The sequence below is a fragment of the Erpetoichthys calabaricus genome, chromosome 6 (assembly GCF_900747795.2).
Source record: "Erpetoichthys calabaricus chromosome 6, fErpCal1.3, whole genome shotgun sequence".
Lineage (NCBI taxonomy): Eukaryota > Metazoa > Chordata > Cladistia > Polypteriformes > Polypteridae > Erpetoichthys > Erpetoichthys calabaricus.
The window spans coordinates 149,791,503-149,808,522 of record NC_041399.2 but is presented as its reverse complement, the minus strand read 5'-3'; the positions used below and the strand labels follow the sequence as shown (position 1 = coordinate 149,808,522).

At 37.7% G+C, this 17,020-nt stretch overlaps 1 protein-coding gene across 1 annotated transcript in view; it reads left to right on the top strand.

Annotated features, from left to right (window-relative positions):
* Positions 1-17,020, top strand: part of wrnip1 (WRN helicase interacting protein 1) — a 54,899-nt gene that overhangs the window by 33,108 nt on the left and 4,771 nt on the right. Inside the window, exons 5-6 of the mRNA XM_028803990.2 lie at positions 11,282-11,437; positions 11,873-11,952. Of these exons, the coding sequence (XP_028659823.2) occupies positions 11,282-11,437; positions 11,873-11,952 (236 nt within the window). The remainder of the gene's footprint in view (positions 1-11,281; positions 11,438-11,872; positions 11,953-17,020) is intronic.

The window sequence follows — 17,020 nt, the reverse complement described above, 5'->3', positions numbered from 1 at the left end:
TTAAATGGTTGCCCTACACCTGCTGACTCTACTACAAATGGAACTGAATATTCCTGCTGTATTGGACTGGTGCGTTTTAAGTTCCAATTGCTATTTATACCACCTAATATTTTTCTTTCTGTAGTATTTTATGAATCACAGTGAGGTAGAGGTGTGTGACTAACATAATAACATGAAAGAAGCTATTGATATAAGTTTTTAAATAGCCATTACATATAGCCATAGTAAATGTACATTCTTTGCTAGCCTTCATCTCAACTAGCAATCATATTGTTCTACATTAAAATAAGAATGTTAGCATTATGTTGTGTCAGGTCTGTTCTGTGGACTGGATGCAGAGACTGGATCCTTCATGTTGAGGTGCTGAAGCTCTGATGTTGTACTATTGTGGTAGGCTTTTTTTTTTTTTTCCCCAGCTTGAAAAGATCTGTGTTTTGACACTTTCTGTCATTTTCTTTGACCTGTCCCTTCGCTTGACCCCTCTCTCTTTCTCCATTTTGCAATCTGCGCAATCAAATCATGTCTTCACATCATGTAATCACAGCTAAGTGTGTTGCGCTAATCATCCGTGTGAAACATGCTGCGTTCGCTAAGGTGTACTTATATGGGTTAAATGAAACTTCGATGCAAAGAATTTGCTTCGATGATTGTTGTAAACAAATTAATGGAGTTTCTCAATGAATCATTTCAGTCCTACCTGACTTGTGTTTTCTGTTCAGTTACGAAGCAACTCGTGTAGTTTGTTTCATTGGCTTTTTCAGATTTCGAGTGTTCTGATGTTTCTTGAGTTGTGTGGCAGTCTTTGGCTATGGTTATCTTATATTTGCTTGTTTAAATCATGACAGTGGTGGCTCTGTTTCGTGAGAGCAACTGTATGTGTTCATTTCTTTTCTGTGGGTTACTGACCTTATTCATTTGTGCTTGTCTTCTCAACCTCTTATCATTCTCACTAATACGAACCTTCCTGTAATCGGTCGGTAAGACATAGCCAATTCCACATCCCTATAAACAACTCCAGTCTCAAAAGTGTTTTAAACATATGACAGACTAGCAATGAACATAAGGTTGGAGCAGGGTTCAGTGTGCAATGACACTAGTTTCTTGTGTCCATGTTTTATGTTATTTTATTTTTTTTCCAACTTAATTTGAAGGTGCAGATTTTAATTGGTTTGCATGCCCTCTTATAATTTGTGATAGCCAAGTTTCAAGCCCCAAGTCATCCTTGACAGCATGGTTTTTATATGTCTTCTAGCTGATGTTTTGCCCAATGTGGACTGCAGACCACTGCACTGAAATTGGCTCTTGACCTCTGTCTCAGTATGATGCTGCAGGAGTGGGTTCAACATTCTGTGGTAGTCACCTGTCAGTAATTTTGTGGAAACACGATAGCATATTGAAGGGATGAAAAAAGGTCAGAAATATCCTAGTTATACAGTGTTTTTTGTAGAGAAGAAATCGTTGCTTAAATTACATATGAACTCTGGAGTTCTGTGTGCAGTTTTCTGCTCCATTTTGCTAGAAGTAAATAATAATGGGGCAGTGCTCTGTAGGTGATTTGCTGCTGGTTTTCCAGCAACAGCAGGATATGAATTTATAAGAAGAGACTGCAATGAGTTTTAACTTTTTTATTCTTTACAAGCACAAATTACAAGAAGATTATTAAAAGTGTTCAAAATTATAAAGAGAATAGTCAAGTCGCATTTTTTTATTTAGAGTCTTTATCAAAGACAATGCTGCATAGAGAGAAGCAGGGTAAGCATATTTATTCACACAGAAAACTATATGTTTAAGCAACTAGTTGCATTGAGCTGTTTTTGAGTGTAATACCATGGCCATTCAGGTCTATAATTGATGTGTTTTCAATCACTTCATCTCTTGTACTTGTGATTGCTAGCATCTTAGCTTGTTTCTAAGTTTAGTTTGGCCCTTTTACATTTTGCTCATTTGTGTGCTGAAATCTGACTATTTAAAGTTACAATTTTGCTTATTCCTGTCTTGCCAACATCTTTACTTCAGATCTACTACATGCGATACGACATTGATGGTAGCTTTCATCTATTCCTTATCCTCCATTTTAGTGAAGTTTACTGTATTAACACCTATTTTACTACATTTGAATATACAACAGCTATGAGTTTGACGTCATGTGGAAATCTACATTGTATTTTTGCTTTTGTGTGTGTACAGTATGTATGTGTATGCAGCACAATATACAAAATGCATGTTGAGTATATTAAAAGCAAAGTTTGTCTGCCATGTAAAATCTTGTATTGTTTGGATATATCCTGACATAGCCTGTTTTCTGTATAAGTTGTTCTCTTTGGTCCATCCTTTTTAATTTCATAAAGACCCACTAAGAATTCTTTCCAACAGAAGTATATACAAACTCTGCTCTCTGTTTTGTTTCATTCAGATATTGCAGCTCCAGTTTGCACGCTATGGGAAAAATCTTGGTCCCCTCAGACAAGCACTTATCCTAAATATTAGCTTCATGCCCTCTCTTTAGGAGACCATATGACGCCTCAGCCAGGGATACAGAAAAGCTCAGCTGTCTCAGCTATTAGTGAAGGCTCAAGTTTAAAGCCTATGTGGTTTTACATAGTACAGATCCATTGTTTATGTTGGACTGATACTGTGAGCCAACTAGAGGATTCTCTGAGGAGAAGCTATCAAAAATAGAAATGTCAGTAACATTCATTGTTTAGGTATTTCTGTTGTGCATTCTGCTGTTGTAATAGCATTGCACATAGCATATACAACATAAGCATAAACAGCTTGTTTGGATTTGCAAGCTCTCAGAAAGACTTTCAAAATGTATTGTGTTTTACTTAATGAGATTTTTGGTTCTATACTTGTTTTATGTTTTATAAAGCCTGAAATATTCACTAGTAGTGAATAACTTTTGCTCAAAGAAGTGAATATTATAAAAACAAAACTAAGTAACTATTCACAATAGTAGTACTACAAACTTTTTTTAAGTTTTATGAGGTCAGGAAATAAAAGTAAATTGGAAAATAACTTAAAAGGTCACATCGAGCATTTTACTTTTCTGACATTAAATAAAAGAGATTTGGGGGAAATGTATTCTCAGTTTATGAAGTGATCAGCTTTTAACTCAAATACTATACTCATGCCTGTGTGGCAGCCATTATCACTTTCTTCATGGATGGTGCATATGGATTTACACTCCGGCTTCCTAAACCTGCTGTGCGTGACTATTCCAAACACAAGCTGACTTCAAGGATATGTTAACCAGAGCTGACAAACAAAACAAATTCCAAACATGTCCGTGGTAACAGAACAGAAATCGGTACATGAGCGTGGTCCTGGCATAGCAGGTGAAACATTATTAACACTTCTCAGTATAAGCAGCTTCACAATTCACTTGGCCAGAACTGCAAGCATTATTAATGCCATGTAATGTTGGTAACAGCACTGCTGTTCATTAGCATCTTGTACATAACTAGAAACAATATCAATTAGTTATCATATATTTCACGTTTAATTGACATTTACATAACAGATATGCTGAGCAATTTTTTTGTGGCCATCTTACTTCCTGTTTGCTACATGGTGCCAGATTTCATATTAATTGTCTCAAAATAAATTTATTTTAGATAATATATCTACCATGGAAACCCCCTCCAAATTCTTTTTGGTCTTGTTAAATACCACTGATAAATTCCACTAGACAAAGTAACTTATACTGTAGATAACTGAGTAAAATTGCATTGCTGAACATAAGGACTCATTGTGTACAACAGTGGAGATATGTCTGGTTTTTCTTTCTTGTATTGTGTATTTCCACCTTCTAGGCATGAACTTGGCATTGTAAAACACAATCTGTGTTGGTTTACCAGTCATTTTCTGAGCTGACCCATTTTGGCCATTGTTTCCTCAAATCTTGGGGGTATTGGCACAGACATTTTTATGACAGGACATCCTTCCTGATGCCAAACTCCTTTTAATTGCCTTTTACGACATGCAAGAGGAACTGTGACCTTATTCTAACTCCAGGTTACAGGGTAATTGAGAACACAATGAAGGATGCCTTCATAAGATTTCTGAATAAATGATCATTTGACTAAAAATAGAACACAATGTTTCTACTAAATTGTTTTTCTGTGCCATAACACAAGGAGTCTTCAAGTTTAGTGCTGGACTGCTGCAGTAGCTGTAGGTTTTTGTTCCAATATCAAATCAATCATTTGATTGATGTCTTTTCAATTGTAACATGAAAAATACGGCAAAAATTAATTGTATGTCTAAAAAAGCATTGGATTCAAATATCTATAAATACACGTGATACATTTAATTTTGGGACAAATAATTCTTCATATGAATTCCTACATCTCATCCGCAAGCACAGTATATTGGAAAAGGGGAGTTCAACTATTGAAAAATTTTGTCTCACCAAAATGGATGATAAAGTAATGAGGTAGAGAAGACTTGTCAGAGAGACTACTAAGAATATGACTGTAACATTTAAGGACCATATGGCTTTAGGTCAAAAACAGGTCATTGTGAGTGAGCATCTCATAAAAATATGTGTACAGTATGTTTTTTTTTATTCATTGATTGATTTTTGTAGTTTTTTTTGCAGAGGATATGACACAGAAAAATGAAGGATGTAATCATTACTATATCCCATACATTTTACTCTCAACACCCAGTTTCAGTCTTAATACACAGTTCAGAGTGTTTTAAGGTTAGAGAACCCAATATGCAATATTCCCTCTTAAATACATTGACACTGCTGTAATAAGGTTTTTGCAGAATTGGTTTGTATCCACCCAGAAGATCACTATTTTGTTTTTTATTTTATTTATTGTGCTATATATTGCACAAATTTGTTGGTAATGTCAGAGAACTCTAAACTGTCCATGTGTGGGTGTGTGTGATTTTTGTACTGCAATTGACTAGCATCCCATCCTATGGTTTATTTCTGCTTTTTGTCAAAATTTGCTGGCAACCATATATTGGATTGTGAGGATTTGGACAATTATAAACAAATGAATTTTTAATTCCTGGCCAATGGATAATAACATCAGTATCAACTAACTTCATTCCTAATATTAGTTATTTATGGTATGGCAATATATTGTTTTGTGAAAAGGCAGTTTTATTCAAAACATAAAAGCAGCAGCTGTGTGATAAAATATTAAAATTTTAATAACTAAGCCAGACATTTGAAAAAATGACATATTTGCTGATCGTCAGAGAAATAATATTTTAATTAAAGAAAAGCTGAGATGACAAAATAGCTGCATCGGCTAGACATCCTTTATTACAACAAGCCTGAGGGATGTCATGTGAAGAGATGAGTTCTCTATGACAAGAATAAAGGATGTAACAAAGTAAGGATCTTAAGTACGTTAGGGTTATTTTCCTAACTCAAAAACCAGCATATAGAAAAATGGTATAATTGTTCTCTTATTGAGAACTAAATAAAAAACAATTATTATTATCATTGTTTTCTTGGTAACTGTTTAGGACATAAAAGGTACAGAATGTCTGAGTTACAAAGGACAGGTACATCCAGAACACTCAAAAATTCACAAAGAAATAATGAAACACAAGCATACATTTTTGAGTCTGCTACACTGACACTTGATTGTGTTCTATTCAAAAGAACTTGCTAGAAGATGGTGACTAAAAGTGATTTTCAAGCTGCCAAACAGACAGCACCCGTAATCTTAAAAGGCTAAAGGCTGGAATAAAGATATGGCATAAGAGATTCTGAATCTGTCCACGGAGCACAAAGAAAATGACAACCATCGACCCAGGCTGACAAGCAAGTCTGTTGTGGTTGTCGCAGCACACTGTGTAGAACATTACACTGATTTGCATAAATGCTAAAGTGATTCGGTATTAAAGGAGAACCTAACTTAAGAAACCTAAAGGTTAATCTTGTTGAGAATACCATGCAGTAAGGCAAATAGGAACTACAGTACATTTTAGAGAAAGTCTGAGTTTACCTCATTATGTTTTATGAGCAATTCCTCACCATTAGTGATAGCTGCTATGTATTCATCTGCGTCAAAACTAGTTTGCTTCATTTGTAAGTAAAAAAAATGGAAGTCATTTGAAAAGATAAAATGTTGTGGTTATACAGTGGTGTGAAAAACTATTTGCCCCCTTCCTGATTTCTTATTCTTTTGCATGTTTGTCACACAAAATGTTTCTGATCATCAAACACATTTAACCATTAGTCAAATAAGGTCAGTGTTCACGACTCCACCATAAGAAAGAGACTGGGCAAAAATGGCCTGCATGGCAGATTTCCAAGACGCAAACCACTGTTAAGCAAAAAGAACATTAGGGCTTGTCTCAATTTTGCTAAGAAACATCTCAATGATTGCCAAGACTTTTGGGAAAATACCTTGTGGACTGATGAGTCAAAAGTTGAACTTTTTGGAAGGCAAATGTCCCGTCACATCTGGCGTAAAAGGAACACAGCATTTCAGAAAAAGAACATCATACCAACAGTAAAATATGGTGGTGGTAGTGTGATGGTCTGGGGTTGTTTTGCTGCTTCAGGACCTGGAAGGCTTGCTGTGATAGATGGAACCATGAATTCTACTGTCTACCAAAAAATCCTGAAGGAGAATGTCCGGCCATCTGTTCGTCAACTCAAGCTGAAGCGATCTTGGGTGCTGCAACAGGACAATGACCCAAAACACACCAGCAAATCCACCTCTGAATGGCTGAAGAAAAACAAAATGAAGACTTTGGAGTGGCCTAGTCAAAGTCCTGACCTGAATCCAATTGAGATGCTATGGCATGACCTTAAAAAGGCGGTTCATGCTAGAAAACCCTCAAATAAAGCTGAATTACAACAATTTTGCAAAGATGAGTGGGCCAAAATTCCTCCAGAGCTCTGTGAAAGACTCATTGCAAGTTATCGCAAACGCTTGATTGCAGTTATTGCTGCTAAGGGTGGCCCAACCAGTTATTAGGTTCAGGGGGCAATTACTTTTTCACACAGGGCCATGTAGGTTTGGATTTTTTTTTCTCCCTAAATAATAAAAATCACCATTTACAAACTGCATTTTGTGTTTCCTTGTGTTATATTTGACTAATGGTTAAATGTGTTTGATGATCAGAAACATTTTGTGTGACAAACATGCAAAAGAATAAGAAATCAGGAAGGGGGCAAATAGTTTTTCACACCACTGTATATTGTGATTATATGCACACTATTGATTTACATTTTGCATAATGTTTTTTATTTTCACAGTTTTAGGCATATTCCATGTAGGTTTGTGTTTCAGTAGCACTTTGACCTTATGGGGAAAAGGACTAGCTTTGATATTTGCTGGGAAGAAAGAGTATTCCCTTGTGTGTGTTATTTGCAGTTAGAGACAGAACATTTGTGGACATGGAGCCCTGTCTCCTTAAATGTTAAGGCAAGGGTTAAATATCCACAGAAATACTGTATCTGTAGATCGAAGGAGTAAATCAAAGTTCTATAATGAAAAGTCTTCATATAAATGTATTTCCATTTAATTTACTATGGGAACAAATTCCAATGCAGTTACATGGAATCTGTGTGACTCAACCACTGTATGTTGAAGGACATTAGTGACACACATTGAATAGTTTTGTGTCATATTTTGAATTTAAATAGTAATGAATGGTATGTGCCCTGTGATGGCTTGGGGCCCTGATGAGGAAAAGTCAAAAATATGATGCCTTTATAGATATTCATGACTCACACATAAAGTGGTGTAACCTCTTTAATAACAGCTTTAATTATTTTGGGGTAGGTGTCTACTGTCTGTGCACAGTTGTTAGCAAAGATGATTTCCAGTTCGCTTTTGGCAGTTTTTTTTTTTTCTTTTTTCAAGTTTTTTATTATAAAGTTTCTAGGACAGTGCTTATGTACAGTCATTTTCAAATTGTTCTGTAAATTCATAGTGTACTTTTGATATGACAGAAAACAACCTCCTGTTAATATCTACTGCAGGGCATTCCCCTTTTTGTTTGAGTCACTACAGTATTGTTTTAGCCCTGTGCTTGGAATCATAGTGTGTAGAAAAATTAATCTTTTTCCAAGCTGTAGTTTTTAGCAGTTTGAAGCAAACTTCTTTACATCCTCACTGATTGCATAGCATCCTGATATGGTATCTGCTCAGTTGAGGACCACAAAGTGTTATAGAGAGAGGATGGTGAAGTCAGCTCACAATTTCACTGGTGCCCAGCTCTGTTTTATCCAGTACATGTATAACACTTGCTGCCTCTTTTAGTGAGACACAGTGTGTTCAGGTCTTGAGGCATTTTGTTCATTACAGACAGCTGGCCTGAGCCTGATATACCTGACACTAATATGGCACAGATTTCATTTTATTTGAGACAAATAGTATATGCGCCCAAAAAAGAAGCCTTTGATTTCAGTCTGTAACAGCCGGTGTAAAGTATTATTATTGTAGAAATAGCAATAATAATGGCAGCTCACTACTCAAAACATGGAGTGCCCCGTCTCAAATCCGGGCCCTTCGGGATATAAGGCAGCAGTTCTTACCTCTACAGCATTCAAGAATACATGTAAATATCGATTGACATTTGAACTGGAGTTTTTAACTCATTGACAGCCACGTGTAAATTGAATGCTTTTTTTTTTCCTTTGGTTATATTCTTGAATAAAAGTGCACGTGTTTATTTCATGTTTGGACTAAAGTCTTCACATGTTATATACTTCTCTATTAGTATAACATGCTTTAGGTATGTGTTTAGCATTTTTTGCATTTCTCGCATTTCCTTTCATCCTAGACTTACCCAGATCTTTGTAGACACGGAACACACATGAAATGCATGTATTCCACATAACGATATACAGTAATCCCTCCTCCATCACTGGGGTTTCGTTCCAAAGCCACCCGCGAAATAAGAAAATCCGCGAAGTAGAAACCATATGTTTATATGGTTATTTTTATATATTTTAAGCCCTTATAAACTCTCCCACACTATTATAAACATTTCACACACAATTATACAGCATAAACCCTTTGTATTCTCTTACATATTAAGTAAGATTCGTTGAAATTATGTATGTAAACTGTGTTTACATACGGTAAAACCTAAATATTATTTTAAAAATATCGAGCGTCTCCGATATCACATATGTTACAGCCATTACGACAGACAGGCCACCACCAATAAATACGTACAATGCAAGAAAAATTGTATACAGTGACACTAAACTATGTACATGTAATAAGTACTGTACGTAAATAATTAATTATGGTTACTCACCAACAATGACACGACAACTTGTCCGATAGCGATGAGTTTAATTTTACAGCACTACAAAGGATAACGTTACAGCTCTTCTAAAGGAGCCTCTTCAGGCGACTGTTTAGCACCGCCGTTGTACTTCTTCCATCACTCTTCAATCCAAATCCCTAAAGCAGATTCCATCCAGACTACTGCCTTATCACGTCCACTTGCAACTCGTTTTGCACCCTGGTTAAAGGACACTGCGGCCGTAGATCTTATATGCTTTTCCTCCTTTTTAAATAAAAAGAATCGTGGACTCATTGATGCTGTGATGGTGTCCTGCAGCGGTGTAGCTGTTTCCTTCCTTCAACATATCCAAAACTTTCACCTTTTCTGCAATCATTTGCATCTTCTGTTGGCGCTTGGACACGGCTCCTGCAGCAGTAGCAGTAACGTGCGTTAATGCTGAATGAGTGAGATTAGACTTACTGGTTAATGCAGCACTCCGTCGCTGAGCCAATCAGCAGCACACAGGAACTTAACCGAAGGCTCTGATTGGGTAGCTTCTCAGCCATCCGCTAATAGCATCCCTTGTTTGAATTCAAATGCGTCCCTTGTTTGAATTCAAATGGGCAAATCAACTGAGGAAGCACACGTACTGTAGACCGCAGACATCCGCGAAGCAGTGAAAAATCAGCGATATATATTCACATATGCTTACATTTAAAATCCGCGATGGAGTGAAGCCGCGAAAGGCGATATAGCGAGGGATCACTGTTCTGTATTATTTACCCTATACAACTCCAGACACCTCACCTTACATGCTGATAAGGAGCTTTAGCTTGAGCTGGGAGACCTTTTTGCCCGAGCTGAGCTCTGTCAAGGTGGGGGCTAGGACAACAGGCTGCTTGTGCTGATCAACGCATTTACAAAACAAAAGACGCTGTTGGAGAGGTGCGAAGGGATTTAAGGTGGGCCGAGATTACAAATTTTTTCATAGGCTTCAGGAATTCTAGTGTTAAGCACTATTCCAACCAACTTTGTTGCATCCTCTTCCACTTGTTCAGTCTGTCACTGAGACCCCAGAGAGTATCACTGTCTTGGAAAACCTAACAATTAAAGACCAGTGGCCATTATGTCCCACGTGCTGAAGACCTTTCAGAATCTGGCCCTGGACTATATGTGAACTCTTCTGAAGACCACTTGGACTCATTGCAGTTTGCCTTTCAGAAAAAGATTGGAGTGGAAGATTCAATTATCTCTCTGCTATACAAGACTTATTCTAATCTGGACAAAGCAGATAGCACTGTGAGGATTATGTTTTTTGATTTATCTAGTGCATTCAATAACATCCAGCCATCCTTGCTAAGGGTTAAGATCAGTGATATGCAGGTGGATGAGTGTATGGTGTCCTAGGTAATTGAATGTTTGTCCTGCAAACCACCCCACTCAATCAACAAACTGACTGCTAAAGGAGGCTCAGTTTTGGGACGCACTCTCGACCCCTTGGAGATTGCAGCGAAGGAGAGAATAAAGACAAAACGGATGGCCTTCATGAACATTTTTGCACATCCCCTCTCTGACACACTATAATGAAGTAATTTTAGCTAATGAATTATTCAGCAGAAGTGTGCTTAGAGACGTTACTGGTGTTCATTTATATCTACATCAGTATGCCTTTATAATGCCTTACTGTCCTTGCTCTTTTCCCTTTAACAAAGTCAGAAGTTTTTTCTTCCTTTTTATAATTCTTCTCTGTACTTTAAAGATATATTACCTCTTAGGACAAATCAAATTCTTTGTATCTATCCATGCTGGTAATATAAAAAAGTAGTAAAGTCATAAATTAAAGAGGTCTGTATCAGTAAACAATATATGTCTGTCTGTGATTACATATAACACATAAACCACATTTAAGCATTTTAGTTTTAGAATTGTTTTTTTTTTCCTCATTCCCATCATATCACAGGAAACTTATTGGACTGGTATTTGCAAAGTTTACACTATGTCCTTAACTAATACTAATCAGTGCAAGTTACCATGGATTTTATATTTGTTCTAGGTGAAGAACATTATAACTGTATTTCTGCATTGCACAAGTCCATGAGAGGTTCTGATGAGAATGCTGCCCTGTACTGGTTGGGCAGAATGCTGGAGGGTGGTGAGGACCCTCTTTATGTTGCAAGAAGGCTTGTGAGGTTTGCAAGTGAAGATGTAGGTAAGATTATATCAAAAAGCCATTTAAGTCTCTGATGCTTACAAGGATTTCAATCAAACTGTGTTTTTTTTTAAAAATTTTTTCATGTTATAATAATTGTTTTAAAATACATTTTTGGAGTTTGATATTTTCAGTCAGACATTCTATTTTTTACATTTTACTTTTTTAAGGTATTACATATAATAACTGAATATATCCCTTGATTTCTGTAAATGTGATTCACTTTTAAGGAACAAGAAGTGGTATAAAGGTAGATGGATGCACTTTTAATCCACTCATTTTTTTTAAACTTTCTCTCTCTCTCTGACAAGTTGTTCCCTATATTCCCACACAGCATATGATTGAATTTTACCTTTCTGACTGTTTTTATTTTGCATATTAAACAGCCAGCAGTCAATGTAGTCTATTCCATTAATGATGTTGTTTGCTCTGCAGGTTTAGCAGATCCAATGGCTTTAACCCATGCAGTTGCTGCCTTTCAAGGCTGTCATTTTATAGGAATGCCAGAGTGTGAGGTAAAATACTTTTTCTTCTCTATCCTTGCTTCACAAAAGCACTCCATGTTTGATGACTTTGCATCTAATATTAAATTTTAATAAAAACTGGATTAATTGTTTTAGGAAGCATATTGTGTCTCTTTCAAGGCTCAAATCAAATGTATGTTTTTATTGTATAATAGTAACAAAAAGAGCAGCTCCCTACTCAAAGTGTTAATTCTGGGAAGCAATCAACACATTTACAAAACAAAAGATGCTAATGGAGAAGTGCGAATAAATTTAAGTTGGCCCGGGATTATGAGCTTTTTCATAGGATTCAGGGATTTTAATGTTAAATGGCATCCTGTCTCTCATCTCTAGGCCACATCATTGTGTCTACATCACATCTGATGCTTTCCCTTCTGAAATACAGAGGGTAAAATCTTTTTGCATGCTACACCAAGCCAAGCCTCAAAAAGCCTCAGCTGTGACGTCCTCACAGTCGGCATCCATTACTTCCACTAGGGAAATTTAATTATGAAAATATCGATCATACACCTTCCACCTACAAGCAGAGAAGAATTCTTCAGTTGGTTTGAGGAATGGTGGTAGGAACACCATTATAAAAAACTCAAGAAGCTGGTCTGTGTTGCAGGGCCCAGTGGCTGCAGCATGGTGAATTACCCCATGTTCAGCAATAGCAGTCCACTTTGCATCACTGTCCTGGCACATCCATTGTGGCCCACTAACCTATGATGTTCCTGCCACATCTCCTTCCTCTATTCAGGTCAAATCCTGCCTTGTCCACATAAACCAAATTATGTGGCGTCTCATTGGTCTCCACCTCAAGTATTCTCTCTATAATCTAAAGAGATTGTTCACAATAGAAACATTTGAAATATGGACTAGTAGCTTAGAAAAAAAGAGAAAACATCTCAATGTCCTTACCTGTACATACAGGTGTCTACGCTGTTTTTACTTTCATACTGTTTTTCTCAAATGGAGCCTTGTATAGCTGTTTTGTAGAAACATCATGTCTTTTCAGGACCTAAGAGAGACTCACAGAAGAAATGTTTTGAAAAATCCCATTGCCCTCCACACCAGCTCAGTTGGATCACTTTTAGCCTAATGACATTGTTTTCTCTCACCATGTCCACAATTATCATCTGATGTTCAGGTCTCAAAAGTGTCCCTCTCCCACCAGAATGAGGTAGTGGTTCTATTTTGACAATACAAATGTGATCAATTTATCAATTGTTATATAGAGGTCAGAGATTGTACTATCTACAGTAAACTGCAGAAATGTGATGTTGCATATAATACAAAAATACAGTAAATATGAGATTAGGAACCTGTTTTCATTACTAAATGACTGTATTACAGAAGCCACTGTAGACGGTGTCACCCGAGGCTGCACCTGTCGACCAGCTTCAGCCAAATTTAGATCATGGTTGATAACATGGTCCACAATTGTTTCCCTTATTTCATTAGATGCCCAATGGAATCTATTCACTCCTCTCCCCCTGCTCCTGTCTGTTACTTGTCCTCTGTGTGCTCCTTTCCCCATTACCATACCACGCATTCAGACACCATGTCCTCTCGCAAAGCCTGGTTCTTGTACCTGCATGACACCTTCTTCCTTCTCCATTTTTAGCACTATTCACTGGGTGAAACATGAGCATCACATATGCTTGTGTGGTATGACTGCAGTACCATGATATGTACCCCTGATACAAGAATGAGAGCCTTTGTTTCTGTTTGTTTCATCTAAACCTCATCTGAGAACATGTGCTTCTGTTTGCTTTCAATTGAAGGACAATTTACTACTAACACCTAGGGCTGCACGATTAATCTTTTTTTTCTCATGATAACGATATTTATGACCCACGATCAGTTAATAAATATCGTCGCGATTTTACAGTATAAAGACCAAACTGTTTTTTATGGGCTGAGTTTACGGATTGGACTGCGTCACTATGACGTTACTGCGTCTAGATTGCAAGCGCTTTCTGAAGCAGTAGAAGTCAATAGCAGCAATAACAGTCAGTCAGAATAAACATATGATGGCGGAGCAACGTGAGGAAGGTGCAGAAGTGCGATCGTTAGTTCCTAAAAAGGGGTCATACTCAGTTGTCTGGAACTATTTCAATTTCGAGGAATGTGATGTTGATCAGGTACGAGTCTTGTGCAAACTTTGCTCCTGTTCCATCCAAACGTCCCAAGGTAACACAACAAACCTCATCAACCACCTTAAAAGCCACCACAAAGTACACTATCAAGAATTTCAACGACTGAAGGCACAAACAGCAACAACAAAAAATTAACAGCCATCCACAACACAGACAACAATATCAGGGACATTGTTCAACGCAATACCATATCTGCCTAGCTCGCAAAGACACCGGGAAATAACAGAGGCGATCACGTACCATATAGCCAAGGATATGTGTCCAATAACCACCGTGAGCAGTGAGGGGTTTAACAAAATGATCGCAACACTTGATAAAAGATATAGCATTCCCTCACGCAACCATTTTTCCAATGTTGCGCTGCCCTCGCTGTATGCGAAATGCCGAAAAGAAATAGAAAGAGAAATTCTCAGGCTCAGCCTTGAATATTTTGCTGCCACGACCGACTTATGGTCAAGCAGAACTGCGGAACCGTATTTGAGCTTGACAGTTCATTTTATTGACAGCGAGTTTGAGATGAAAAGCAAGCTTTTGCAAACTTCGTTTTTCCCACAAGACCATACAGCGGAGTTTATTGCAGTGGGCCTCAAAGAAGCGATGTCCGCTTGGGGCTTGGTGGAAGAAAGACTTGTGTGCATCACAACGGACAACGCAGCTAATATGATTAGGGCAGCATCTGTGAATAACTGGCCGAGGCTACACTGCTTTGGTCACAGACTTCATTTACCAAAGGAATAATCGTCATTATTAATCGTGATAAAAATTTTGAGCAAAATAATCGTGATAATCATTTTTTCTGTTATCGTGCAGCCCTACTAACACCGACAGTGTGTAATTGGCCTTGCTTTTTCATACATATTTGAAAAAAAAGTGTAAAGTGATTTGATTGAAAACACTAAAGTGGTGCTGAACAGAAAAAAGGGGAGTGAGAGGTCTTTAGTTCTGACTGGCAAAAGTACAAACTGTTTTGATGAGTTGTCAGATGAGAAATGCATCAACACAATGGCAATGTCTTTAGTAGTCAAGTATGTGTAGAAACAATAGCAGTGTTTACAAACACAATGAGAAATGCTAATGTGGGTGGGAAAATGCGTTACTGAATTGAGAACTGCATTAAGAGTAACGAGAATGATGTTCCTGATGTGAAAACTGCCTCATAGCGATCGAGAAAAACTGTATTAGAGATGATTGTAAGTACAGTACAGCTTATAAGAAAAAAGGTATTGTATAAAAATCATTTTAAAAGTATTTCTTGTGCTTTTGTACTGCTTGTTAATTAATGTTTTATTTTATATGTGTTTTGTTTTTCTTTTAAAATATAAGTCTTAAAACAGAGGGACTGTTTTCCCTGCAAGTAAATATCTGTTCAAAAGCATGCTAGGCTCATTACTTTCTAGACTGTATACTCCTGCTGTTTCTTGATACCTTTCTCAGGCTCTGAGTTTTTCAGCATATAGACAATATTTTACCAAAAACTGAAAATGTTTTATTTCTTGCACTGTTCTCTGTTTCATAATAATAGCCCAATTACATTTTACACAAAGCACTAAACCATCTTGATAAAAGGAACACTTAAATGAGAATACTGGTAATGCAGTATACAGTGTGGATTCAAAAAGTATTCAGACCCCTTCACGTTGTGCAGTTTATTCTGTTGTAGATTTAAGTTAAAACAGATAAACCTGTCGTTTTTGTCCATCAGTCTGCACTCAATAACCCATAAATAACAAAGTGAAAACTTGTTTTCAGAAAGGTTGACAAGTTTATTAAAAATCAAAAACTGAAATCCCTCATTCATACAGTACATTCATGTAAGTATTCAGACCTTTAATTCAGTACTTTGTAGAAGGTCGGCTCCATTCTAGTGCTAGACACTTCTCAAGGATAATTAAAGCAAATAGGATACAACTGGCCACGATTTGGAGTGCCACAGGAATGTGGTGTTGTGGGTCCACAGCTCTCTTAGCAAAGGCCTGTTGTTTTATTTAAATAAATAATCACCGCGCTCGCGGCTTAGCGAGGGGGCGTGGTGGCTGTAGTGGGTCTCAGGGCAATTTGTGGTGTGGGCGTTTCTCACCTAAGTGCACAGGTGAGGGACTGCCCACATCCGTGATTGTTCCTGGGGCTAATGTGCTGCAGCTGCTATGTCCTCTCTGCATAAATAGAAGCGTGAGCCGGCTAGGAGAACAAGAAAGAGAGAAAAGAGAAGGAAACGGAGGTTGCAGAAGGAAGCAGGAAGGGAGCGAGTGAGAGAAAGCCAGTGCAGGAAAGCGAGAGAGAGCAGGCTCGCGGCAGCTGAGCAGACAGCCTGGGTGTTTGGCCGACACCCTGGGAAGTAGCAGATGTGGTCACTCTGTAGAGATTACTTTTACGAAGAACGGGAGTGACTGGGAGACGAGTGACTCTCCGCTTAAGTCCACGGGACTTGGGAAGTGGTGTCCCCAACGTGAGAACCTTGGTCGTTGTGGAATCCCAACTTACTGTCAGGGGGAGCCGACCGGAGCCAAGGATCGGAAAGGCGACTGACAGTTGTAGAGTCGGGCACAGAGAAGGTCAGCTGCAGAGAGAGCATCTCGCCTGTTGCAGGGCCCGCATGGGAGAAGCAGGTGAGACACTAAGGCTAAAGAAGCACCGGGCTTGTCATTGGTTTTTAAAGACTGCTTCCTGAAGAACGTTTTAACCTTGTTTTAAAGGATTGGGTTTTTTGCATTGTTTTTAACTTCCACATTTCTTTTATGAATTATTTTATTTATTGAAACTTTGAAAAGCACTGCACTTGTTTGTTGGAACACTTGTTTTGATTTATTTTAAATAAAAGCGCTTTGCACTTTTGAACCATCCCCTTGCTCCATTGTTATTGCCTCACTGTCTAGCTCATCGGTGACATTACCGACGGTGTTGGGTTCAAGGGCTCCCTA